General features: G+C 42.2%; 1 protein-coding gene across 50 annotated transcripts; it reads right to left on the bottom strand.

Moving 5' to 3' along the window:
- Positions 1 to 526: 526 nt before the first annotated feature.
- On the bottom strand, positions 527 to 23,797 carry c2cd5 (C2 calcium dependent domain containing 5). 50 transcript variants are annotated; one of them, XM_085779289.1, is made up of 33 exons: positions 23,504 to 23,797; positions 22,904 to 23,013; positions 22,680 to 22,766; positions 22,383 to 22,554; positions 22,202 to 22,297; positions 21,715 to 21,870; positions 21,346 to 21,583; positions 18,420 to 18,580; positions 16,976 to 17,200; positions 15,765 to 15,853; positions 15,305 to 15,340; positions 13,751 to 13,859; positions 12,079 to 12,132; positions 10,034 to 10,148; positions 9,814 to 9,912; positions 9,578 to 9,689; positions 9,381 to 9,460; positions 8,714 to 8,900; positions 8,449 to 8,613; positions 8,024 to 8,068; positions 7,358 to 7,498; positions 7,201 to 7,264; positions 7,020 to 7,081; positions 6,784 to 6,882; positions 6,547 to 6,636; positions 6,393 to 6,471; positions 5,994 to 6,083; positions 5,809 to 5,877; positions 5,474 to 5,506; positions 5,024 to 5,155; positions 3,536 to 3,729; positions 3,307 to 3,453; positions 527 to 2,430 (listed from the first exon to the last, which is right to left on the bottom strand). In XM_085779289.1, exons 2-33 carry the CDS (start codon positions 22,991 to 22,993, stop codon positions 2,305 to 2,307), a joined length of 3,642 nt encoding a protein of 1,213 aa, XP_085635415.1. In that variant the 5' UTR covers positions 22,994 to 23,013; positions 23,504 to 23,797; the 3' UTR covers positions 527 to 2,304. The 50 variants fall into 50 exon arrangements, with proteins under 50 accessions (XP_085635415.1, XP_085635430.1, XP_085635432.1 ...); XM_085779304.1 differs by lacking the exons at positions 12,079 to 12,132; positions 16,976 to 17,200 and having other exon boundaries at positions 5,054 to 5,155; XM_085779306.1 differs by lacking the exons at positions 12,079 to 12,132; positions 16,976 to 17,200 and having other exon boundaries at positions 5,054 to 5,125.
- Between the last annotated feature and the right edge of the window lie 1,683 nt (positions 23,798 to 25,480).

The raw sequence follows: 25,480 nt of genomic DNA, 5'->3' as shown, positions 1-25,480 counted from the left end.
ATGTGCTGCGTTCACGGTGCATCGGATGAAACATGAGCACATGGAAACATATGCCTCCTCCTGAGTAGATGATATATATGACTGAGTATGAACAACAAAATGTGTTTTGTAAATAATAAAACTGGTCAACTTTTTTATAATGTACTTGTTTAGTTAGGTAAATCGTGGAACATTTTCGACAATTGATATTTTTATGCTGGAAGGAGAAATTCATTTGCACTATCTTACGGAACGCATCATAAACAAGTCCTTTAATAAATAAGATATAAAAAAATATCAAAACTGACCCAAGTTAAGATGCAATCATTTGTTATAATCATCCCATCTCACCTACTCATGTTTTTAATTTCACATTAGTGCTTTTAAATATTCATTTTGTGATGCAGTTAGGGCATATCTTGCATGTCAAATATGCCATACAAATAAAATGTATCCTTCATTATTATAATAGTGGTCATTTATACTACTATATTCCTATATATTAAGAAAAACGGTGTTCACAGCTTTTTAATCAATGATGATGCAGTTTGGTTTGACTGAGTTTATTGTGCAAGACTTACCCAGCAAGCATACAGATTCATGGCAAAGAAAAAGTGGGTCTGCATGCTGCTGGTCAGAAAGCAAAAGCATCTAAGTATGTACATTCAAGTTTCAGACACAAATATAAGAAACTGGTCACAAACTACTGATCACACAAATAAGATTAGAGTACCACTAATTCTCTGACACAGTGAGTCAAAACATCAGGAATTCATTGCACAAGCAAAATCAGCAGTAGGTTTCATACATTATGTTACAAAAATACTAAAATCTGATTTTAGAGAACATTTACAGAGTTTATTTTCAGGTGGCACCTACACCAGGAGATGCTTTTTTCTTTTCCAGCACTAGACATCAATGTCGGAGATGGACAGATCGGTAGCAGAGCTATAATCCAGAACATAAAAGCCAAAGCAACAGTGATGAGGCTTGGCAATGGGATGTGACATTTGACACAGACAGATGTATTAATAAGACGAACTGATCCTAGAACTGCAAGAGAAGGTGCCTCATCATCACACACCAGTAAAGATGTAATTTCAATCAAAAGGATTTCAAAGATTTTTATCCTATGAAATATTTCTGTTAGACCCCGAAGGGTTTTAGTATAATAACAAAGACTGGATGTCTGTTCCATTTACACCCTTTTGACATTAGACCCATCCCCAGCTCACATATAAGTGAATAAAAAGGCATACACATTATCCCGCTCATTTTTTCTATTTTGCAAGTAAGCAATTAAAAAAATTTATTTAGGCTATAAAATATTAATGGCTGTAAAAGGAAAATTCTCACTCTACAAAAAATATGCACGAATAATGCCTGTAATCATTGCCCGTTTGTCATAGACATGTGTAACATAAGTATCTACTGGAAATAAAAACAAGGCTGTAATCTGTGGCATCATTATTTGACACTTCCCAAGAATTTTGATTATCAGATACTGCAAGTGAGCAATACTGTGATAGTACACAGACAGTCTATCCATCAACAAAATCTGATTTAGAGAAACTAATTTACACACTAAGACTGGACACACATGAACTATTACATAACCATAACAAAATGGCATCACAGGTTTTCTTCAGTTGTTTGGATTTTAGGCTTTAAATTTATATTCGAGGTTGAACTTTCTGTTTTGAGGAAGTCACGTTGACATTTAAATACTTGTTTTAACTCACACTGCCTTTATCTGTCAACTGAAATGAACAAATGGTGTTTTAATCGGCATGTTAGTAGTGAGTTAGTAGTGAGTTTCACACCAAGGGGGGATCTGACTGCATTTCAATCATTAAATGGAATACAACTGTGTCCCTTTTGGCGTGGTCATTTAATGAATCCTGTGATCTGTGGAAAGACATATTAGTCATAGCTGCCTCATCAGTCACTTGCACCCAAACACAAAGGGATGGCCAATATACTGAAGCTGTGGGGCGACCCCAACATGGGCGGCTGCAAGGCATAGGCATAATTTAGATGCAGAGTGTTTAGAAGTGTTTTAAAATACTCTCAGACACCTAAGAACTTCAGTATCTTGTGCACAAATGAGAGAAATGTCCTGCTCTCCTACATTAATAGAGACTTCATGGTTTTGAGAGTGCGTGAGTATTTGCTTTATTACCAATACCTGTGTCCACACCTTTGAATCTGTTACAGAGTTTTAAGGCAGACATAAATGACTCATTCTTGGACGGCTATACTCAGAGAGTGTTTTCACTAAGATTGTGTGCCCTGCAGACAAAATGAGTCTCTTGTGTTTCACTGTCATGAAGCCCCATCGGCTCCGCTACTACAGGTCTGTCCGGCGTTTGTTGCTGAGGGCACCGGGTCCTGGTCTGTATCCTTCACGCAGATGACGGCATCACCGCTCACATTGATGAGACACTGGGCCTAGAGGGGGAGTAGACAAGATTAAAACACAAGGACGCCAAGGACACTGATTATGTGAAAAAAAAAAAAAGTTAAATCAGGCTGCAGCTCATTCAAAATCCAGCAGCAAGAAGAACCAAAACTAGGAAAAGAGAGCATATTGCACCAGTGTTGGCATTCTCCACCTGTAATTCTGAAGAGGGTTAATCATCTTGTTTTCAAAGCCAAAAATGGTCTAGTATTGGAAAAACCAGCTCAAATCTTATTTTTGCTTCATAAAATCAACTTTCATTTGCAATTTCTTTGTTCTTTGTTTTGTGGTTTTCTATATCCTGAAATGCCTTGTTCTTAATTACTTTATGACTTCATTCTAATTGTTTAAAGTACATATTTTGTTTTTAGTATCTCTCCATGTTGAACAAACTGAGCTACTTGTCATGTTATAAAAGGTGCAATACAAATAAAGCGTGCTTTTAAGTATAAATACTGTATAGATCAACTCTCTCCAGAGCAGAAACCATCATCAAGGACAATTCACACCCAGGTCTGTTTGAACTGTTGCCCTCTGGCAGGCGCTATAGGTCCACCAAATCCAGAACCACCAGATTTACAAACAGTTTTTTCCCAAATGCCATAACATATTCAAACAAACAGAGATGACAACCCCCCCAGCCACCCTCTCATTCATGAACATTCACTTTCCATTTCTTGCACCTTCTATATAGATGTTGTTGGTTGTATTAATTGTTTTTACTATTTTACTATTTATTGATTGTATACCCAGTGGAGTAGCAACATCATTTCGTTGTACTGATGTATAATGACAATAAAGGCTTTCAATTCAATTCAATACTTAAAGTGTGTGGGCTTGTAGTGTGCAAGAGTGTTTGAAATTACCTGGTTCTTGTTTGGATTTTCCATTAACACACACTCTTTCATGCTGTAGGACACTACTGCATTACCACCCAGGGCGGCTACATGAGCTCGAACCATGGCAAACACCTCCGCTATGAATGAATGCAGGAAGCCACTGACACCTCCTTCCTGCAGGGGACAAACACACAAGTGTTTTGATGAGTACTGTCTACACTTTCGCTGTGACTTTCCATGGTCATGTTGATCATACCTCCCGTAATGATGTCGTCTCTCTGATAAAAAACATGTTGATTATCCCAAGGTATTTAATGATGCGTGTCCCGGGGAGGAAGGATAGTGGCGTCATTTTCACGACCGTCACTGAACTGCCTCCAAACGAGCGGTTGGAGCGCAGCGAGCGGGATCGTCCGTCGGGCAATGGACTGCTGCGCTCCAGCGATGAGACTGCAGGTATGGAGAGAGCAGGGAGGGGGGGGGTCCAAAGGAGGTGGAGACAAGAGGAGGGGAGGAGGAGGAAAAAGACAAAGGGAAATGGAGATACCAGAAGATGCTCAAAAATAGTGGAAAAATTAAAAAGCAGATATGAACTCTGAAGCAGAAGGAAATGTGAATGTGGAATGAAAATGCAATGCTGTTAGCTTTTTCACAGCAGCGGTACCACATCTGTGTGCGCTTTATGTGAGTAAGTCAGTTTTTTTGTGTGTGTGTCAGATACATGTGTGGCTTCACATGCAGTGGTGTGGATGTTAGGTGCAAAGACAATCACTTGGAAAAGCACACGCTGCCATGCAATGTCATGCAGTTGAGGCAAACAGACAAGACAGTTACACAGTGTCTGCAGACAGACGGACAGACCTGGGCACAGCTGTGTAAGTTGACGTGTGTGCGTGTGTGTGTGTGTGTGTGTGTGTACAGTATTTGCAATACAGTGAAGTACATAACAGAATATTTGTATCTGGGTGCATTTGTGAAAGAGGCTTGAGAAATGGAGATGGACAAAGACAGCTATGAGCTCAGCTGGGCACATGTATATGAGCCAGAGTGTGAAAGATGCTCTGTTGTCTGACTGCAAAAAATTTACCTGATGTGGCTTATCATCCATCAAACCAGAAACCTTCAGAGCCACACATAAGATTGTTGTTCACTTACTGTGCACAGGGCTGAGAATGATACCAGTTCTTGCAGAAAAGCATCGCCCCCCTCCCCTCCCAAAACCATGATCTTTTAAGCACATTGTGTATGTTTCAAACTCATAGAATTCAGACATGAGATAATTAATTAAGCATTTTGCCATTTTTTAAAATCATGTAGTACTCTCGCTGTTTAGGGAGATTCAGGAATGCAAATGCAGAGCACAATCAGTAATTGTCATCAAATTGCTCCAGAAATTCCAGCCTTTGCAGATCTTGACAAGTGCGACAAGTGCGTATGGAAAGAAGGTTGCACAAAAAAAAAGGAAAAAAAAATAAATCACTTGCCTGTTACTTTGCTGTTACCACTGCTACAGGCATTTCAAAGCCAAGCTGCTGATTGTGGTTCCCCCTGAGGGGCGGGGCTTCAACTTTCACACTCTAGCTAAAAAGCTGGTGCTTGGTTTACGATGCTCCGCCCCCCAGCGGCATGCATGGAGGGGTGTGTGAGTGTATGCAAGTTTGTGTGTGTGTGTGTTGGTGTGTGTTTGTGTGTTTGTGTAGGGTTGCTTGTGAAAACCGTGTTCTGCATTTGTGGGTATGATCACCAGAGTGTGCTAGAGACTGTGTCCTCCTACTTGTCTTAACTGATCCTCGTCTTATGGTGTGAGCTTTCAGCCTAAGCAGCTCTAGCCAGGTGCTGCATCTGTCTGCAAAGGAACCGTAATCAACGGAGGCAGCTGGAGAGAACACATACACACACACAAACACACACACACACACATAAACACGCACACACACACACGCACACACACCACAGCCAAACGTACACAAACGCAACAACAACAATAACAACAAGAGAAAAAAAAACAAACAAACAAAACAAGACACAAAAAACAAACAGAAGAACAGAAAAGAACAAAAGTGGATGAGGTTTGGGAGCAGTGCAGGATAACTCTGTCCGAGACAAAAGGAATGAAAAGTCAAAAACAGGGCAGTGTAGTTTTTGGTAGCAGGGAGGTGGGGTACGGGGAGATGGTGGATGGGAGGGGGCTTACCTCTGGGTGAGACGTTAGTACTCTCTGGGACACCTGTCACACACACACACACACACACACACACAACGTCAAAGTCTACCTTTTGTACTTGACAGAAGCCAAAGAGAGTTCAGTCTGTTTCGCCTTGTACCAAACCAAGCAAGAGTGTTTTTTTGAAGCTTTAACGCTAGATATCGTGCATGTCAAAATGCTCCTCCGCCTGATGTGAACGGAAGGTAAAGCCACAATGTTTTAGGAGAGCAACAACAGCTCATCTAGCAAACACCACACTGTCCTCTTCTAAGTTCACAGCAAAACTGAACACACTGGGCTACGCTACGTCACTGTTTATTTACCTGCTGAACGAACCATAACCAGCTGATTTTGGCAGAGTTTTGCAGCTGGGGTGAGTAAAGAGACTGTACCTGAAGTGTTAGTGGAGGAGATGGGCAATGCCTGTTAGTGAAGCAGGGCAGAGGAGGAGGCCGGGAAGCAATAAAAAATAAATAATTAGATAAATTAAAACATGGCTAAAGGCTACCTGAGATTTTGGACGATGGCTGAGTGCTGGATGATGAGTCTGCACACAACTCCAAGGGAAACTGCAGCTGCTCTTCAGTCTCACTGCCCCCTGCAAGGATACACACACACACACACACACACACACACACACACACACACACACACATTACACTGGTGCTTTAATTTCAAATACACAACACAGGAGATATTCCCTAAAGAGATTATGATGATGGCTCGTGACATGTTTTGTATTTTTCAAAACTCAAATTTGACTAGCAAGAAGGAAAACACACTACAGTATATTGACATTATTCTTCATACAGACGGATTGGTTATATATTAATGTCTAGATACTAGAATGTTTCAAACTATGATTGTTCCAACGTTGGGCATATGTGTAGAACTTTTCCCTCTTTACCTTTGGTTGTAGGCTTTTCTGCTACCTTCTCCTGGGTCTGGTCCTTGTCAAACGTCATAGCAACTGCCGTTACGGCGACCTAGGAGGCGGACAGAGAGGGTTAATCGTGTCTGTGAGTAATAATGTCATAAATGAGTGGTCTGAGACTTCTCACCTGTATGAGTTCTTCTTCTGGCACTGCCACGGTGAAGTTGAGATGACAAAGACAGCAGGGGATCATAGAGCGCAACTTGAAGTAAAAGCTCTGAAATAAACATGAAGAATTGTAGATTGTAAATGTAACTCCTCATTCACAACACAACCACTGCAAGTATCATAGCACAGTGCAACAAAGGATCATCGTGGTTGTGCACGTGGTGTAATCAGTTATTGATCAAAAAGAGTTCCTTACCTTTAGCAGATTCTCACAGAGGTCAGTGAAGATCTTGTTCAAGCCTTGGTTTGTCAGGTTGACATTACTCAACCTAAAGACCCTCACCGATGTAAACATCTGTAGACGGTAACAAAAACACATTGCATATACTAACCAACTTCCAAAATTTGAAACATAAACTTTCAAGTAACTCTTTTAAATAAGAGTTTAGTAAAGATTAAATTTGTGAAGTAAGCATCACTGTTAAGTGTCACCTGTATTGCTGATGTCCAGTTGCAAATTCCAGGCATGAGCTCAGTGTTGCAGCTGTAGAAACCTAGAGAATGAAGGAGGGATAAGAAGCAGAGAAAAAATTATTTAAAAAAAAATTTAAAGACAAAATTGTTTAAGATGAATAACTGAGCTTGTGTTGTCTGCTGTGGAGTGAGCACAGACCTGTGGGTGGAGAGGCATCAGTGAGAAGGGAGTGGATGTCCTCCACGGCATCAGTGTCATCAATCTGTTGAGATAATAGCAAACACTTACACTCGTACATGTACATAAAAAAAAGAAGATGTATACAGATGTATTTTATATTCTTATAGATCCACACCTCCAGGACAAAGGCATCCTTCTTGCCGTGTGAGAGGTCCAGTTCCGACAGTTCGTCTGAGCTCTCAGAGTGGGAGCGCAAAAGCCTGGATCGCTGCCTTGGTTCAGGGATCGGAGAACCCACCACTTCCTCCGCCAGTTCCTGCAAGCAAAGGGACACATGTGGCCTCAGCGGACAGAATGTCAAAGGGAACACCCGACCACCACAGCAGCCCACTTCTGCATCTCAACATCTGTCCAGACTGCACAGCTAGTGGAAGGACTATGTTAATAACACACCACATGCTCACACTCGCTCAAGTACCATGACATATTGCACCATTACACACATATATGGCTTGTGTTAATTTGAGTATGAATCTGGAAAAGTAAGGTGTGGTGCTGCAAACATATACACACACGCGCACACACAGCATAAAAAATACACAGGTGAGAGAGTGAATGGGCAGGATATACAAATACATAAACAGATACAATGAATCTACAGTGGTTTGCCCTTGAGAGGCGACTCTGGAGTGGATCGCAGATCATCCTACTCCAAAACGTCCCCACAGTTAAGAGCCGTTAGATAGTAATGGTAAAGGTAGTGTAGTATTGTGATTAATTGAGTGAAATATTTGTCATGCTTTGCTGTGTCTCACAGCATAAAAGTTGGCGTGCTCAGTACCATGTTTATGCCGCCGAACACCTCAGGGTCCAGGGCAAATAATTTCTTTAATGATCAGACAGAGACAAGAGGGGTAAGTTTATCATGATCCACAAAGAACAGAAAATGTATAATTTATGATCACATTTATGATGATTCTAACACTGGAACAGAGAGTTATATCTAAAATGAGGGAAACAGTTCACCATGGAATGTAAATGTATAAAACCTTGACATACTGTAACACAGTATGTCTACAAATTTAAATACGTCTAGTCATCTATCATCTATCATCCAAGCCCAAATTATAAATTTAGTTCCTTTTGGACGTCCTTACTAGCTTACCTAAAAAAAACAGGTAAATTAATGACCCTACCCAGTTTTGTGTTGAGAAATATGAGCGAGGAATTGCAGACTTCATATCAAAACATGTTATTGTGGCTCACCGGAGGGTTTATTTGATAGAGCTCTTTGTTCTTGGCTATGGTGTCGTTGATCCTTTTCTGGATGGTGAGGATGTGATGCTCATTGCTCAGGTCGCCTGGAGTCTTCCCTGCGATTTGAATTCCACCTGGTCCCGGCAGCGCTGTCAGGTACACTCCTGTAGCAGACTGAGCCCACACACACACACACACACACACACACTTTTAAGACTGTACTGCAGAAAACATGTGTACGGCTGATTAAGCTGGTAACCTAAAATGTACATACAGCCAGACCCAGGAGCAAGTTCTCGCCAACACTGATCTGTATGTGTAAGCCAAACAAGGCGTTCATGTTCCGCAGCTTCAGTTTGTTCATCAGCTGAGTGTGCAGCTCGTACTCCATGAAAGGCAGCAGGTTGGAGATGGCTGTGGCGTTCACTTCACCCTGGGCTTTTTTTTTCAGACGACAGAGTCTAGGAGAAAATAAACACCAACAATAACTCGATCTGATCCGTGTCTTTGACATAAGCCTCTATTTTAAAGAGTGTGTTGTTCAGCTTTCATTCTGCAACTATGTAATATATAATGAGATGGTGATCAGATATAATCAGAAGTGAATGCTGAATGTCGTTTTTGTTTTCATTTTCCACATAAAAAATAATAACAAATTCAGATGATGTGATTTTCGTTGGGTCTTTTACCAAACAAACATGTTCCTTGACATCAGGAGAATTTGATTTGTAGGCCGTGGTGTCTCCGTAGTGCCACAATGCTCATTGTGCCGACAGTGGACAATAACTTTACACATTTTGCTTCTATCAAAAAATTTGATACAAATTTGCAATTTATTTTTGCTATTTAGATATTGCACTTGGCTATGATACCATTTCTTGGGTAAATTTTCTTCTTTGTGGTGTTAGTAATATTTTAAGGGTTTGGGGGCTAGGTATTACCTGGCCTGGATAAGGCAGCCCTTCCCTGTGATTGCAGCTTCGTGTGGCATGTCGATTGTTGTGAATAGCACATCAGGAACCTTTGAAAAACACACAACAATTATAACAGTTAACGAAAATCTTTTTTAACAACTGGATGACATTCATTTACTGGAAAGATACTGTATGTTAAGAGTGCAAAGAAATATATTTGAGACCTTTTGTCGTCTGCATTGGTAACAGTACGTGAGCTGGGCGGGAAACGGCATGTTGAACTCATCATACGGGATGTGACAGAAACCACAGCCTGGAGGGGACGGCTCCTCAAACCTGGGGAACAATAAACACCACCAGGTATTAGCCTCCAAAACTTGATTCAAGCTGTATTGACATTAACTATAAACAAGCAAGAATTTATTTCACTTCACTTCAGAGAGAAACAGACAAAAACAACCTGTGTTCAGTGCTCCCAATGTCTAGGCAGCCTTCACGCATGTATCGTGGATTCAGGATGGCTGCTGTGCCTGATGCTGACAGGATACACACCTCTTCACTGTGTTGAGAGGAAATACAGGGAAGAAGGTGAAAACATGACCTGAAACATTTTGTGTTTAAGACAAATAGCAAATTGGTTGCAGAAACACAGGTAAAAAGAAGGATAAGTGGGTACATACCAGATGCTTGTGCTCTCGCTGTACCCCACAACAGCATGGCAACCGAGAGCTCTGGCATGGGATTTGATCTCCTGGCGAATCTCTTCCCACCAGGCGTCACGAGTCTCTGGCTCATCTGCAAAACACAAAAGTGTAAATTAAAGATCTTTCACACAAAAAATATCTTAATTAGCTGAAAAATCAATCAAAATCACCTCACCTAACACTTAAGCCTATCTTAATAAACTCAACTATTTAAATAAAAAAGACTGCCTTGACAAGACGCAGACAGGAAACAAGAAAACTCTGTATCTAATCTGTTGTCTAATATGACTGCTTTGACTTACCAGAAAATAAACAGACATCAAACAGTACAGTTTGTATTTCCTGATGATTTATGGGTTAAGTGGTGTATAAAAGCAAGCCAAAACCAACTATCATTCTGTAAAACAAGGTGACAATTAGAATGATTGATGAGTTGGAGTATGATGATGAAGGCAAAGTCAATGGTAAGGTTAGTTGTTGTTTGTGATATTCCTTTAGTGCTCATTGTCGAAAAACATAATGTCTCTTTCTTCTTTATGTTTCCTTTCAGTCAGCTGCACTAACAGAAAGGACACAGAGGGGGGATACAGCCACCAGCCATTGGTATGTTTTTGCTGTGGTGGTATAGAGAGAAAATCTTGCTGGCTGATAATAGAGGAATCATTAAAATAAAAAAAACACTCTGCCTGATGTGTAAAAGATGTGCACTAGCCTGGTGACAAAGGTTAAAAATTAAAAAAAGGGATTGAGCCTTCATCATACTTAGGCTAAAAACCATGGGTGTGTTTCAATAGTCTCATGAGGCTTTGCTACAGTACCAGCCCTGTTTTAATCATTTTCATAATTCAGAAGAGCCTAATTGTTGCCAGGTGATGAGTTCAATATCATTCATTTGGTAGTTCTGTATCACTGAACACGTGAAGGAAGCTGCATTAGAGTATTGAGCTGCACCCAATGACTCCCTGCTGGAGGGCCACATGCTGACAGAGCCCCAGAAAGAGAGAGAAACGCAGCTGCTAGGAAGGTGAGACCAGGGGGAGGGTGGAGGGAACAGGGAGGGGGTGGTGGTGGTGGTGGTGGTGGTGGTGGTGGTGGTGGTGGTGGTGGTATGGCAGATCAAACTGAAGAGATGAGAAATAATGACTGATGGTCAGGCATCAGGCCCACAAGGTGGGTTCCTTCAAGAAGAAGCAGCATGTCACACAGGCACAGGCTCACCAACGTGCACGCTCATGACCATGTGCACACTCATGGGCAGAGAGGGGCCATATTCATTCAACAGAGTCCGTCAAACCTGGTCTTGTTTAGAAGTTAGAGAGTACCAAGTCCTTTCATACTTTCCATACCGCATTTCCATCTATCCCCAGCATACATCCCCAATCATTTTGTAATTTTCCTCAACTGCCACCCATCCAATCAACCTGTTGTCATTCCATCCGTCCATCCCTCCGTCTCTCTTTCTTTCTCTCTCTCTCCCTCCCTCTCAGTATGAATACGGCCCAGTGAGTTTGGATGCACATGCCCAGTCACAGTTGCTCTTTGTCACTGAGTAAACCTCCTAAACCTCCTCTGGTCTAGACAGGTTTTACCACGATGCTGATTCAGGAAGCGTTAGAAACAGCCCTGGGGGACAACGTTAGGGGAAGAGCTGCAGCTCTTCTGTGCAGGAGGATGAGCTGGGTGGGGGGGTGGCCAGGCCAGGCTGAATGGGGTGGGGTGGGGACACAGCGCATGCTCAACTCAGCTCAGCACACACTCACACAGATTAGAGAGAGGAGAATGGCAGCTCACTGAATTCATCAGTTTTACGCTATCAGGCAATTGTTTAATTTGTTTGTTGGTCGTTAGGCTGGTCTTTACTGGTTAAAACAAAAGAATAATTATAAAATCCTTATTATCATTGCACATTGTTAGATAACAAATTTTACTAATTGAATGCCAGCATGAGAGAGTATGGAGGTTTAACTTCACTGAGCTGCCATCGCTTCTGTGGGTGAGAGCAGTAAAAGGGGGGGAAATACCTGCAGTGACACTATTCCAGTCTAGCAGTTTGTATGAGCGCGTGTTACCCAAGGCTGGGCCAGAACACACCGTTAGTATAGAAAAGAGAGAAAAAAAGAAAAGAAGAGACAGTCTAACAAACAAGCACAGCACAACAGCAGCACTCCACAGTCACTACACGACGACAGACAGCACTTCACAATCACTATGCAAAGACAAGCTAAATTCAGGCCTACTAAAACAATCGTAAAAGAAGGCTGACCAGGAAAAGTGAAAAAGAGAAATGAGAGAAAGCTACAGATCTACTAAAATTGTTTAACAAGATGGAGAAGAGAAGCTATATAATACAAAAAAGGAGCATGCAGTAGCAGTCTAACTCTAGTATACTCCCTAAAAAAGCACCCTGTGGAGTTTATATGTAAAGTAAACAGGTCTTGTGTTTACATTTTTCTTTTCAAGTACTGTTGAGCTGTTAGCCATTAGCTTCCTCTTGAAATGCAAAAAAAAATTGCAAATCATACAGAATTTACAGGATTAATATTTCAGATTGTTGCATGTCACCGCCAATAATTGTTAATTGGTCACTTACACAAGTGTATCCTCATGCATAATCAGAATAAAACAGGAACCTCACATGTGAAATCACAGCTCCACACAGCTACTTTTGGTCAAAAACTCCACAGGGCACCTATAATTTGGACCTTTGGTTGTTATCATCTGCTCTTATAGCAACAGTGAACAGGGCTTTCTTCAGAATGGTTTATGATCCGCAATTCAGAACAGGGATACCTGTGTTGTTTTTACTCTAGTTTTAATCACTGACTGTTTGTTAAAAATCATTATTATTTATTTAGCTCATTTCTGTTTCCCTGTCCACCTCTGAAAAGAACCCTGCTTATCCTAACCCAGCCGACATTCAGCACTCCCCTTTAATCTTTGATTTAGTTTAGATAAACATATTTAAACCAAGCAAAGGGCAAAACCACTAAGGCTGCCATGTGGACTTTTACAGTCAAACACTTTCAATGGGCAGGTGCTCGCCTAGTGAGCAAACATCTGATTGTCATCTAAATAAATCTAATAATTCTTAAAGTCTGCAATATAATACAAGAAATAATTAGGATTTTTTGCACAGATTAGACCCGTTTGTACACTTGAGGCAGCGCAGCATAGGTGTAGATAGAGAACACCACAGTACCTCGCCACAGTGCCACCTGCAGCGAACAACATTACACAACAGAAGCAGCAGGCAACAGACTCGAGCCATGCACCTCTACTGCACCTCATCTCCAGGGAGGCAGCACACAACAACACAGTGACCAGAGCATACAAACACACACACACACACACACACACACACAGCCATCACATGACCAGCCACAGACTACAAATTACACAAAGCCAGTCAGTCAAACCACGAGGTGAAAGTTGCCCCTATCCATAAAATAGTTTGATACGGGTGATGATGACCTATCCTAATGCTACAAAGCGGCAGACTGAGACTAGGACCAGACACAGGAAAACCGTTCGCCACAAGAGGATAAATGGGCACCATTAACTAACAGCCACTTACAGCAAGACCGAACAATTACACAATTACTGTAGGTCGAAGGAGGAGCTCTATCATATTATTTTACAGGACAGTGGACGAGCTACATAAGGACATGGCACGTTTGTGTGTGCTGAACTCACCAGGGTTGTGTATGCGGTCCAGGAGCTTGACAGAGCGAGCGCTGACCACTCCACCGACATGGACCAGAAAACCAGGAGGGAAAGACGTCAAAGTGAAGAAGGGAAACTCCTGCAGATACAAAACAACTCGGTCACTTAGAGTAGAGAAAAACACACTCTGGGTTTTTTCCATGTGTTTTAATAATATATGTCACTATAATTGAATATATTTAATTTTTTGTTTTTCATGATTTCATGCCTTTGATTATCAGACATTATCAAATGTACTGTTTTTGCTAGCTTTGAATAATGCAAGTTTAAAAAAAAAAATACTTTCTTTCAAATAAACAACCACTTAACATTAAATATATGATACAAAAAAGTCCAATACTTTTTGTACACATACTGTAACATTTTATTAGTGATAATAATTAAAACAGTAGCTAACAGCAACGATAAATATCTGATGTCTCTCTGTGCGTATTGACTGATTAAATCAATGCCTGCGTGTCTTCTACATACTGTGTGTAGACTTTGGTGCTAACGGTGTTAGGAAATATGCCAACATGCAGCAAGGACTGAGTGTGATACTGTTCCCCCATGCAAGGTTTACCCCCCAAGGATTCCCCACTCGCTCCATTCCAGCCTACACTCGTAGACTTAAGAGCATTTCAAATAGATCTGGAAGTGATTGAGAAAGCTTGGCATTTTTTATAATCACTTACTTAGTGAGTCATTCAATCCTTTCAAATCTATATAAATGCAATTTTTAGGTTTGGATTTTAAAGTGGAGGACGGACACTCACGGATACACGCACACACGACTCTGTTTTACATGCTTCTCTTTAACAGGACAACCGGTCCTCTGCCTCCAGTTGAATGATGTGATGCAAATCCATGCACTCACTCACAAGAGGAGCTAGAAATAGTCGGACTGCCTTGTTTGCATTTCAGCATTCATTCTAGTTCGAAGCAATGGCCATCTTTTCAAAAAACCAGAGGGATGTTGTGATAACCAATCATGCAGGTATATATGATGAATGGCTTTCGTGGGCTGAAATCAGGTGGGACTACCACTAGTTGCTTTCTTGTCCAGTACTCCAGGAAGGTAGGCAGAGCCACTTATTTGACTGACAGCTCCTCCCCACTCAGAGCAAGGAGGCAAGAATGAGGTGATGAGGTGAGCGTGCTCATTCCCATTGTTGACACAGGAAACCAAAATCAGATTCAGGAAAAGAAGTCAGAAAAGGAGGGAGGTGTTCGATATGAGAACCCAGAAGGTGCACATACACACACAGTCACACGCCCCTTCAAACCTGAAGGGGACACAACTCCTAGCCTACAGCTCTCCACCCCACATGTCTGTGAATCTTTTAAAGAGTGCAGTGGGTAACAAGCAAACACAAGGCAGACAAAGAGATGCCCCGTTGCTCAACCCAGCCTGCCTCTCGGAGATCTACAAACAGCGGAGGAGGGGACGGGTTAGGAGTTGATTCAGACTGGGTGGTGGCCGTCAGCTGCTCAGGGTGTTAGAGGAAAGGTGGAGAGTGAGAGAGTCACACTGATGGGACATACCCTGGCGTTTAACAATAACCCAGAGGAGGACGTTCCCTGAGTAGCACAGGTGGTCAAGAGGACAAAAAGAGGGAACATTACTTGTTCTTATTCAGACCCACTCCCCATTGAACACTCAACACCTCACCAGTGTACATTAGTAATATTTCACAAGTAAAGCTTTGAGTGCTGTGTGTGCAGACATCTGAGGCTGAGCAGGCAATGCAAACAGCAAAGCGTTAATGATATTACTCTGTATTTGTGTTTGATTTTTTTTTTTTTTTTTTTACCATGTTTTCATTTTAGTAATGCTGCTGGTCAAGCAAGACCCTGGCTGAAACTATATGCCATGTGAACTTGAGTGACACCCTAAGCTTTTATTCAAACTTAGCTGTGGATGTCAAGTCTCAAATGTCCACACATACAGTGCATTGGTAAATACACGTGTCGTGTGTTAGCATGCGTGTGCGCGTCAGCGTACCCTCTGTTCCAGAGCTGTCTGCGTCTGTTGTCTGAGAAGAGTCTTCAGAGGCCCGGCCTCTTTCCCAGTGCTGCCTCCACTGCCCATTCCTGATAACAGAGGAGAGTGTTGCTTTAGTTTTATCAGTTTACACACACACAGGGCAAAGGACTAGAGAGCCAGTCACAGTGTCAGGTGATCGTCACATTGTAGTAGTAATTTTATTATAGCGATAAAAAAGTGAAAGCAACAGACTCAGATGCACCATCTTCATCTTAAGACTAGCATACTCTAAACCCTCTCTCTTATTCAGACATAAATACTGGACCTGGAGTAAGGACTGGGTGCACCCAACAAACACATCACACCACATGCTGCGCTAGAGTCAGTCAGAAGTGTTGTTTTCACAGTGGACTCTGGGCAGTTATACCATGCATGTTGAGTTAAAGGGATAGTTCAACATTTTGGCAAACTGGCCCATTGCCATAATCGCTATAGTCATAGCAGTAGGTTTGTTGCCTTTAATTGTCGGTGTAAGCTATTTTTAGAACGGCGGAGCCGAGCCGTGAGCTGCTCAGAGATACACTACGGAGGCTCATGGTTTTCCTCATCAAACTCATCAAATACACAATCCAAAAACTCCTAAGCGCTCTCATGGACAAGTTGTGACCTGCACATTCACCACGCTATGAGATAATAACGGAACGTTACGAAACAGAGCCGTTTTCGAGGTAAATACAGGGTCTGCTTGCTGAAAAACTGTCCATGAAGGCAACGTGCATCAGCAGTTTTGCATGAATTTACCTCGAAAACAACTCTGTCTGGTAACGTTCTGTTATTATCTCATAGCGTGGTGAATGTGCAGGTCACAACTTGTCCACCAGAGCGTTTTGGAGTTGTTGGATTGTGTATTTGATGAGTTTGATGAGAGAAACCAAGAAATCCCATTAGCCTCCATAGCATAGCTCTGAGCAGCTGGCAGCTCTGCTCCGCCGTTCTAAAAATAGCTTACACCGACAAATAAAGGTAACGAACCTACTGCTATGACTATAGCGATTATGGCAATGGGCCAATTTGCTAAAATGTTGAACTATCCCTTTAATGTTTCGAATAATAGCAATTAAGTTGATATGGGCGTGAAAAATCCTGATGTGGAACTTGCTCCACAAGAGAGATGCCAACGCTAGACGCTAGGTTCTGTTACTTGATCACACAGGGCAGTCCTACTATACCGGAGGCTGCCAGCAGCAGGTCCTCGGTGAAGGACACGCTCTTTCTCAGCAAGACACGGTCTGAATGGATGGAGGAGGGAGGGGGTGGGGTGGTGGCTCTGGGGGCAGTGCCATGACCACAGCCCACTGAGCCAGAACCAGGAAAGGACATATTGTCTGTGGAGAGGGTGGGGGAGCTGGGGCAGAGGAAGATCCCCGGCCTGAACCTCACTGGCTGGGACTCATCTATCCAGCAGAGAAACACATGAGGTGTGCATAGAGAAAAACAGACATATTGAGAATGGAAAAAGGCAGAGCATTGAGGACAGTGGGCAGAAGCAGCAAAAACCAAGAAGGGGTAAAAAAGGATGTGACAACAAAAAAAGTGGATACAAGCTTACAGAAGTGAAGTGCGCACAGTAGGGATGCCTCGATCCATTAGGTTGGATCAGGATCATTACTGATAATTTACTGGATCAGGTATTAAACATGAAATGACAGATCCACATTAAATTTGTCAGGGACATTGAAAATTCTGATTTTCCTGATTCCAATTCTTCACAGATAAACATGTTTCAATATGGCTTAGAGAGACCAAATCAGCGCTTGATATTAGCAGATGCGCTAAGAGCTTAAGTGTCAGAATCAGTAGCAAGGAGAGTAAAACGCTGAATCAGCAGATTCAATGTGAAAAAGATGCAGGTGGGCAAGTTAACAGAAATGAAATGAATCTGTGAGTATGAGAAGAAATGGAGGAGAGAGAAGCTCAGAGAGGGAGATGAAAAATGGGGAAAAGAAAAGATGACAGAGAAGAAAATGATAGAAAAAGAGAAGTAGAGGGAGGGGAGGGGTGGGGTGGGTTGGGGTACGGTGGGGGGGCTAGGACGAAGAAGGTGGGCTGCTGGCTCCCTCCTGAAGGGTCAAGAGAGTGGCTCTGGATATGAGGTTCATCAGGCTGTGTGGCATTTACGCTGAACTCCTTAGTGCAGAGTTGGACTAAACTTACCTTATTATCCTCAATGGTTAACCACAATGGCTGCTAATGAAGAAGTGACCTTTGATCAACAACAGCCCCCCCATGAGACACAGTGCTTCAATTAAAGACCACAACAACAGGGGGACAGAACTAAAACAGAGATCTGGTGTGTCTTCGCATTACATCTACTACAGCTCTTTACATCTCTGTACCCTAAAAAAAACTAGAATCCTTTTCCAATATAAACCAAGAAGACACATCAGGTCACTGAGAACAGAAGGGGATTGGCCACAGCAAAATAAGTATTTACAATACTATTTTACAATAAATAAATAAATGTCAAACTCAACCATGAAAAAAATGTAAAAAAACAAAAAACAAAAAACAAAACAAGAAATGAAAAATCACCACCACAGTAGCACCACAATGAGGTGTAGGAGAGGAGAGGGATGACGGTGGAGGGGATGGGGCTGGGGCAAGTGTTCTTACCCGTCTTGGGCGTCAAACTGAGGTCTGTGTCTGATGATGAGGACTGGCGGCTGCATGGCTTGGAGGGAGAGAAGGGGGGAGGAGAGGAGGAGGAGGTGGGGAGGGCTCTGAAAGGGGTGGGCGGGCCAGAGAACGAGGGCAGGTCTTCACCAAATACCGGCCTGCCAGGAAAACATGACACATACACACGCGCACGCACACAAAGACACACACACACGCCCACAATCAGTCACCACCACCTCACCCTCTGAGTGGTTTTTTTGTGTGTGTGTGTGTGCATATATGGGAGTGGGTCAGTGTTGACTTTTTTTTATGTGTGCTTTGTTTCCTCTGAGTGAGGTGCGTGTGTATGTGAGGTGTGTATGTGAGGTGTATGTGTGTTTGTGTGTGTGAGTGTGTGTGTGAGTGTGTGTGTGAGGTGCTACGGATGGCTGGGAGAAAACAAAACAAAGCAAGCATGGAAAGCAAAGGAAAAATTAAGACACACACAAAAAAACACACGTGTTAAACTAAAAAGAAAAGCAAAGGTGGCAAAACACAAGAAGGTCAGACTGAACAGAGGATGACGAGCTGAAGCATGTGTCCCAGTAGAGTGCAGCAAAGGTCAGATGTAGGGAGATCACAGGTCCTTCCTCACGGCTAAAGCCACACCTTCGAGGTTTTTCTGTGTCGTAAACACCCAATAAAAATGCAGCATTTAAGCAGCTGGGAACTTGACACCCCACACGCTATTGTTGGAAAACAAAGCAGGTGGAGGGATTTGAGACTATTCTGCACATACAGGTTTTTACTTAGTATAAAAGGTGTATAGTAAAAGGATCTGCCTCATATCTGTCTGTCCTACCTATATTATGGTTTCACTGCTACGACGAACCCGACAAATGTTGCACAAAAACATCACCATCTACTTCACTTCGTATGTCAAACTTCCTCTTTATCTCCTGTATCTGTATTCTTTCCTGGCTCTGCGTACCAGCAAAGATGAGTGTGGGGACAGAGACTGAGAAGTTCTGGGACAGTCTCTGGGAGCTGCAGGCCGAATGCACCGGACTGTTGTGGGTGGAGCGGCATCCATGGGCAAGGGGAGACCTGGGCCAATCAGCACGCAGAGAGAGAGGACGACGTACGACCGATTTTGGACACAAGTAGTGAAAAACGTCCCAATCCAAATGTAGCCAGAAAGCCAAGAGAGGAAGAAAGAGACGCACACAACAACCAACACGACAACATTGCAATAGAGTGAAAAAGGAGACAAAAAAGGAAAAGAACAGGGAAAAAAGAGGGTTGTTTTTTTTTCCAACACCCACTCTTTGCCTGAATTTCATTTAAAGCCATGAGAAAGCAGCAGGAAATTCATGCAAAGCTCTCAGTCTCACGCAAACATACAGCAGGGATGCAAACACATCACAAAGATGCGCTAATGGGCACATACACGTTAGCTGGCATAAAACCAAATATGCAACAATTTGGAAAAAAAAATCAAGCAAAAATGCCTAACAATAAGAACAAAATTTAGTATGAACAAAGACAATTAAGAGAAGAAAATCAGTCATTAAAATATTTTAACTATTTCTTGTTTACACAGGATATGTAAAGCAAGTCATAAGGTACGAGAAAAGTACAGTCATTGAGTTGTTTTAATTAATTAAAACATAAAAATAAAAATTGCCTGTTAAATTTACATTGTTGTATTTAAATCTCTCTTTAAGATTATCAGTATCTTTTCAGCATCGTCAGTATTTTTTTTTTTGCCTTTAATGGACAGGAGAGTTGAGAGAGAGACAGAGAGGGGGGGAATGACACACAGGATAGGGCCGCTCGATGCGGGATTCGAACCGACATTCGAATGTAATATTATAAGTGTATCATTATAAGCTTATTTAATTTCAAACCTTACTGAATTTGATATCCAAATCATTGGGTATCAAAGACAAATTTATGTTGCTACAAAAGTAATTTAAGTATGTTGAACAAACAGTTTAGTCCCCAACAGTCCACAAACATTTGTATTGAAAGTCTGTCTTTGAGCCCTGCAGTCTCACCATTGCAAATATTCCCATAATCACATGTCATGGGGGAGGAGGGACAAAGAGATGGAGAGGAAAAGGAGGGTGCTGTCACATTTAACAATCAGACCCACCATCTCTCTTCTGACTAATCAGCTGGTCCCATGATTTTGTAAATAGTCAGTGAATGTATTTCCTGTCATTTCCAACCAACCCAACCCCAACCAAAAATAGTTTCCTCGTTAAATTCGCACAGGTCATTTAGGGGAGCCATAACAGAATCACAAAGTAATCGCAAAATGGTGTTTACATCCCTGATACACACAGTCTCTCACACACCAACACACAGATATACACAGTATAAATGGAAATAATAGGCACACACGAATTCAACTGCACTTGGGCTTAGAGTAACTGGATGAAATCACAAACTGAGTGCTAAAATAGCTGGGGTGAGGGCAACATAACAAAGTGAAGGAACACATTGTTAAAGGGGCCGAGCAGAACACACGTGTGCTAGATACTCACTAAAAAGACGTAGCACTAGAACATGCAAGAGGCAGAGCAGGAAGCCATGCAAGAGCAGTCTACAAGAGCAGACAGGGGAGGAGGGAGGCTGTGTGTGTACTGTACATGTGTGTGTCTCAGGTTGTCGTGTGCTGTTAGTTTCATGATGCAAAACATGTGATACAATAGACACACAAACTACAAAGGGGGATCAAAACATACTGAGACACACACAGGAGTAACTGCGAGACTATACATGGACTAACACATGGGGCATTTCATCCACACGCTCGCTCTCTCTCTCTCGCGCTCTCTCTCTCATGCACACGCTGATCATCGTTCACCGTTCTCGCACAGTGAGTTGCACATAAAAAGAGGCTGAGTCCATGCTCGTGTTGTGGGCTCATACTCACTCCTTTCCGTCCTTAGAGGGGGAATTGCAGGCGTTGGAGGCAGGGGCTGTGTTAGGGTGCGTGTGTGTGTTGGTGCTGGGGGCGCTTCCAGAGCTGAGCTTATCCAGTGTGCAGGCGGTACCTATAGCCCGGACCACCAGGCCTGACTCTCCCTCCAGGTCGAAACACTGCAAGTACCCCACCACTGCATTCCCGCCCATTTCCAGTACTTTAAGCCCTATTTTCCTTTGTAGCTCTCCTAAACAGGGGATAACACACATAGCCACATTACCAAGAGAAGAAGGAAACAGTGGTGGGGTTAGGGTGGGATTTTACAGTTTTCCTGTACAGCAACATGAAAAGAAGATCACAAATCACAAATAATCTCACCAGACATTAGAGAGATGAGCCTCTGACGGGCCTCGTTGGAGGCCCGAGGAGTTCGAATACGGTCAATCCACTGGTACTCTGGATCTTCATTTACCACAAGTTCCTCCACAAAACCATGCACCATCGCTGCCCGGTAACACCATGGAACGGATGTGGCTACCGTTTACAATTAGAGAATAAAGTCAGAGGATTTCTGATAAAATAGAATACAAAGTTCTAACCTGCTTCTATTGTTCTCTTCAGGTATTGTTAAAAAAAATACACTGTTGCTCATTACAGATACAATGTTTGCACAAACACATCTGTTTGATCCTGGAAAGGACACATTTTTCAGTTGGTGCGTTTGTTATAAGATACAAGAGGAGCATCAACTTTCCACCTTATCACCTTTGATTCAACATCAATGCTTTGTAGGTAACCACCATGTGTGCTATTAATCTACATTTTATGCAAACAAATTGTGTCTTAGCTGTTAGGGCAGACGTACTGCAGAAGAACTTCACGCCGCAGGAGGACTGTCTGAAGCGATTCAAATCATTGAAAAGCTCCACTTTGACGAGGACGTTGATCTCCCCTCGAATACCTGACAGTAGTAAACATGAGGACATTATAGTAGGAAATACACATCATATTGTGACTAATCATGTCAGGCAGGTGGTCGTTCATACCATGGATGGTATCATAGATGGGGAACCAGCCAGAGATGACGGAGGCAGCCTCACTGCACAGCAGCGGGTCAATGTCAATGTAAACTTTCCCTATGGCATCATTTGCACTGTAAGTGTCGTGGTCTAACACTGTGATCTGCAACGGTTCATCCTGTAAGTCCTCATCATCAACCTGGAGAGCAAGCGCAGGACAGGGAAGGAAAAGAAAGGGAAGTAGAAACAAGACAGTGAAATCAGTTTATGTGATGCATTCAAACACTACCCCCGCTGCCCTGTCATGTTTAAAGAGACGCTTACCTCAAATTTAAACCACTCTGAGTTCCACTGTGGATTGAGAGATTTGGGACACACGTCTGTTTTGAAGGTTGTGTTTCCAAACTTTACCTAACAATAAAAAAAAAAAGGGACAACATCCAAAATGCATCATACACACCGTTTATTGTAACAATGATGTACCTAGCAACCATATTAAAGCAGCAGAAACTACCCAACCAAGTGAAGCTGAGGTAAAGTTCACTCACCTCCACAAAAGCATCAGTAAGGTCACTGGCTCGGTCCATCACAGGCAAGTGGCGCCCTGCCACTATTTTGGCCTTTAGTTTCCCAGGCATGATTCAAATTTTAAGCCGACCTGTTAACAGATAATACACAACAAAACATGCATCAGTGCTTTTTAACCGCCTGTCACAAACAAAAGTCAAGAAAGAAGACTCATCATCATTACACATGGGCATATGTTTGTGACAAGTGATAAGAGCCCCCCTTCCCCTGGCTAAAGAGGCTAGCGCTCCCTCAGCTAAAATAACACCCATGCATCGCGTCTATCTCACCTCTAAATAGCTTAATCGGGTCGGTTTAAAGTTATCCGCCGTACTGCAGTCTGTGAACACGACAGCAACTGTCAGTCAGCCAGATTACTATAGCAAAGCAGGGCTAGCAGCAGGAAAAGCCACTTAGAGGTAACTGCATTGCAGGCGCACACACACAGCCTCTTTAGCTCTACCTGATCTGATCGGCCATGTTTCCCCCCAGTCATCATACTGCAAAGCAACCACCTATGTATGCTCATAGATATTATTATTATCTTGCGATTCCCAGTGGCAAACGGTACCAGTGCTTACCCGGTGCTACAGCATCGATAGACAGCTGTCAAAGCGGCGGCAGGTTTGTTTTACTCGGACATTATTGTTGACAGCCCACCGCTCGTCTGACCTCCGTGTCTCTCCCATAACACGAGTCGTTGGTTCCCACTGCAGCAGCCAGGAAAGCGTCCTTTTAGTTTCGAAATGTTCACCGACTGATACTACGAACAAGTATTATACTGTTACAGATGTACGGGCGACATTAACACCGACATACTGTTTCATTACACATGTAGCTGGTTAGCGCGTACCGCCAACGGCTAGCTTGATAAGCACTCAGCAGCAGCAGCAGCAGCCCACGGTGGTGAATGAGTTTCACGGGTTAGTGCGCGCTGCTTTCACGGCACCTCGGAAATTCGTATATCACAGTTTTATGGGGGAAAAAATAAGCATTTTATGAAAAAAAAAAAAATCTGTCTCTATAGACTTTTATGGGCATTTACATATCAATACATGAGAATAGATTTTTTTTTTTTTTATCTGTCCTGCTTTCCTATAATAGCTACCGCACTCCTATATTCCCTTAGCACATCTAATAAAAAATAAAGTAAAATAAATTAAAGGTGGTCTGATATCATGTGTTTTATAAGCCTAAAATATCATTAATATATTATTTTAGAGTAGAGTAGAGTGCAGGAGAGTAGAGTAGAGTGAACTTTATTCATCCTCGAAAGGAAATTCCAATGTCAAGTAGCTCATCATAAACAGCAACCACACTTCCATTTATCCACAGACCAAACCAGAGTGTAGATAACACAAAGACACCATAAAACAAGTCAAAATAAATTAAAGTGCAAATGTAGAGATTAAGATTAAATCAAAATTGTAGTCTATACCCATTGTAGTTTTATACCACTATGACATTAATGATAACCCTTAAATGGTAACAAAAGTCGATTATCCTGTTTATTTTCTACATTTTGTAAGTTTTGGGTCAGACAAATGACTAAAGTGAACCACGCTGTTGTCTGACACATTCCCTCCTTTGATATGGACACTGTAATTTGAGTTGGTCTCAAATTACTACTGCTGCTGATATAAATTATATTCATACTGAACCAAATCTGGGGCTGAAAATAGTCTACAACAAATGTTCTACTAACTTCAGTTGTTTTGTTTAATAAAACACATGCGTGTGTATTGGCGCATAATCTATCATGAGAATTGTACAGAACTTTCAATTAGGCTATGCAGCTATCCTACTTTAAACTGAGGTTCATGGTTGTTTCATTGCTCTCTGAAGACAACTGGCCGAGGCCTCTTTGTCATGAAGTCGTAAGTCATGTGTCAGGTGGATTTGTCTGAATTAAATCATGAAGCCTAAAGCTTGTCACCTCTGTCCAGAGGGAGACGTCAGGCCATAGGCTGGTATTTTTGGTCAGCATGTTTCTCTGAAGACAAATGTCTGTGCCATACATGGGGTTACGAGGATAGAGTCATCATTCAAGATTAAGTTACACATATATGACCATCTATAAATGTTAATGGAATCATCATTTCCCTACACTGATCGTTCTCAAAGGTTACACTTATCTTTAACAGTTGCAATCAGGTTTAACATCCCTAGATTTGATCATTACTGTGAAGTAATTACAGTGGAACAGGAAGGTGATTTAAACGAGAGAGTTGTTGCTCCCCTGTGTTGCGGAGACACCTCATTAAAACATCCTTTTAATCATGTAGGCCAAGAAACAGAAACATGAAGAAGAAGGTCATAGCAATAGCATCAAGGTCAACTTGCTAAACTTCAGAGGATGATACAGTATGCCCCACACACAGAGACACAAACACACAAAATATACAAAATGTGACCATCTCAAAAGTGATGGCAGAGCAGCAAACATTCACTACATGTTTTCCTGGTAAATCTCTGAACATCCAGTTAGAAATAAGAGAAATATTGTTTTTGTTTGGCACTGTCACCACACATCAAAACTCAAAAGACGTCCTTGGGGT

Source organism: Trachurus japonicus, chromosome 6 (genome assembly GCF_045865225.1).
Source record: "Trachurus japonicus isolate A0001 chromosome 6, Traja_1.0".
NCBI lineage: Eukaryota > Metazoa > Chordata > Actinopteri > Carangiformes > Carangidae > Trachurus > Trachurus japonicus.
The sequence above is the reverse complement of the archived record's forward strand: the minus strand, read 5'-3'. Positions and strand labels throughout refer to the sequence as shown.

Bases quoted from the DNA above. Each gene is read 5' to 3' on its own strand.
- c2cd5 (XM_085779289.1), bottom strand. From the start codon at position 22,993: ATGCCTGGGAAACTAAAGGCCAAAATAGTGGCAGGGCGCCACTTGCCT. The intron at 9,690-9,813 runs GTTGTTTTTGTC...ATTGTTCCCCAG, and splicing joins ATTGGGAGCACTGAACACAG to GTTTGAGGAGCCGTCCCCTC. The intron at 5,507-5,808 runs GTAAATAAACAG...TGTGTGTGACAG, and splicing joins GGTTATGGTTCGTTCAGCAG to GTGTCCCAGAGAGTACTAAC.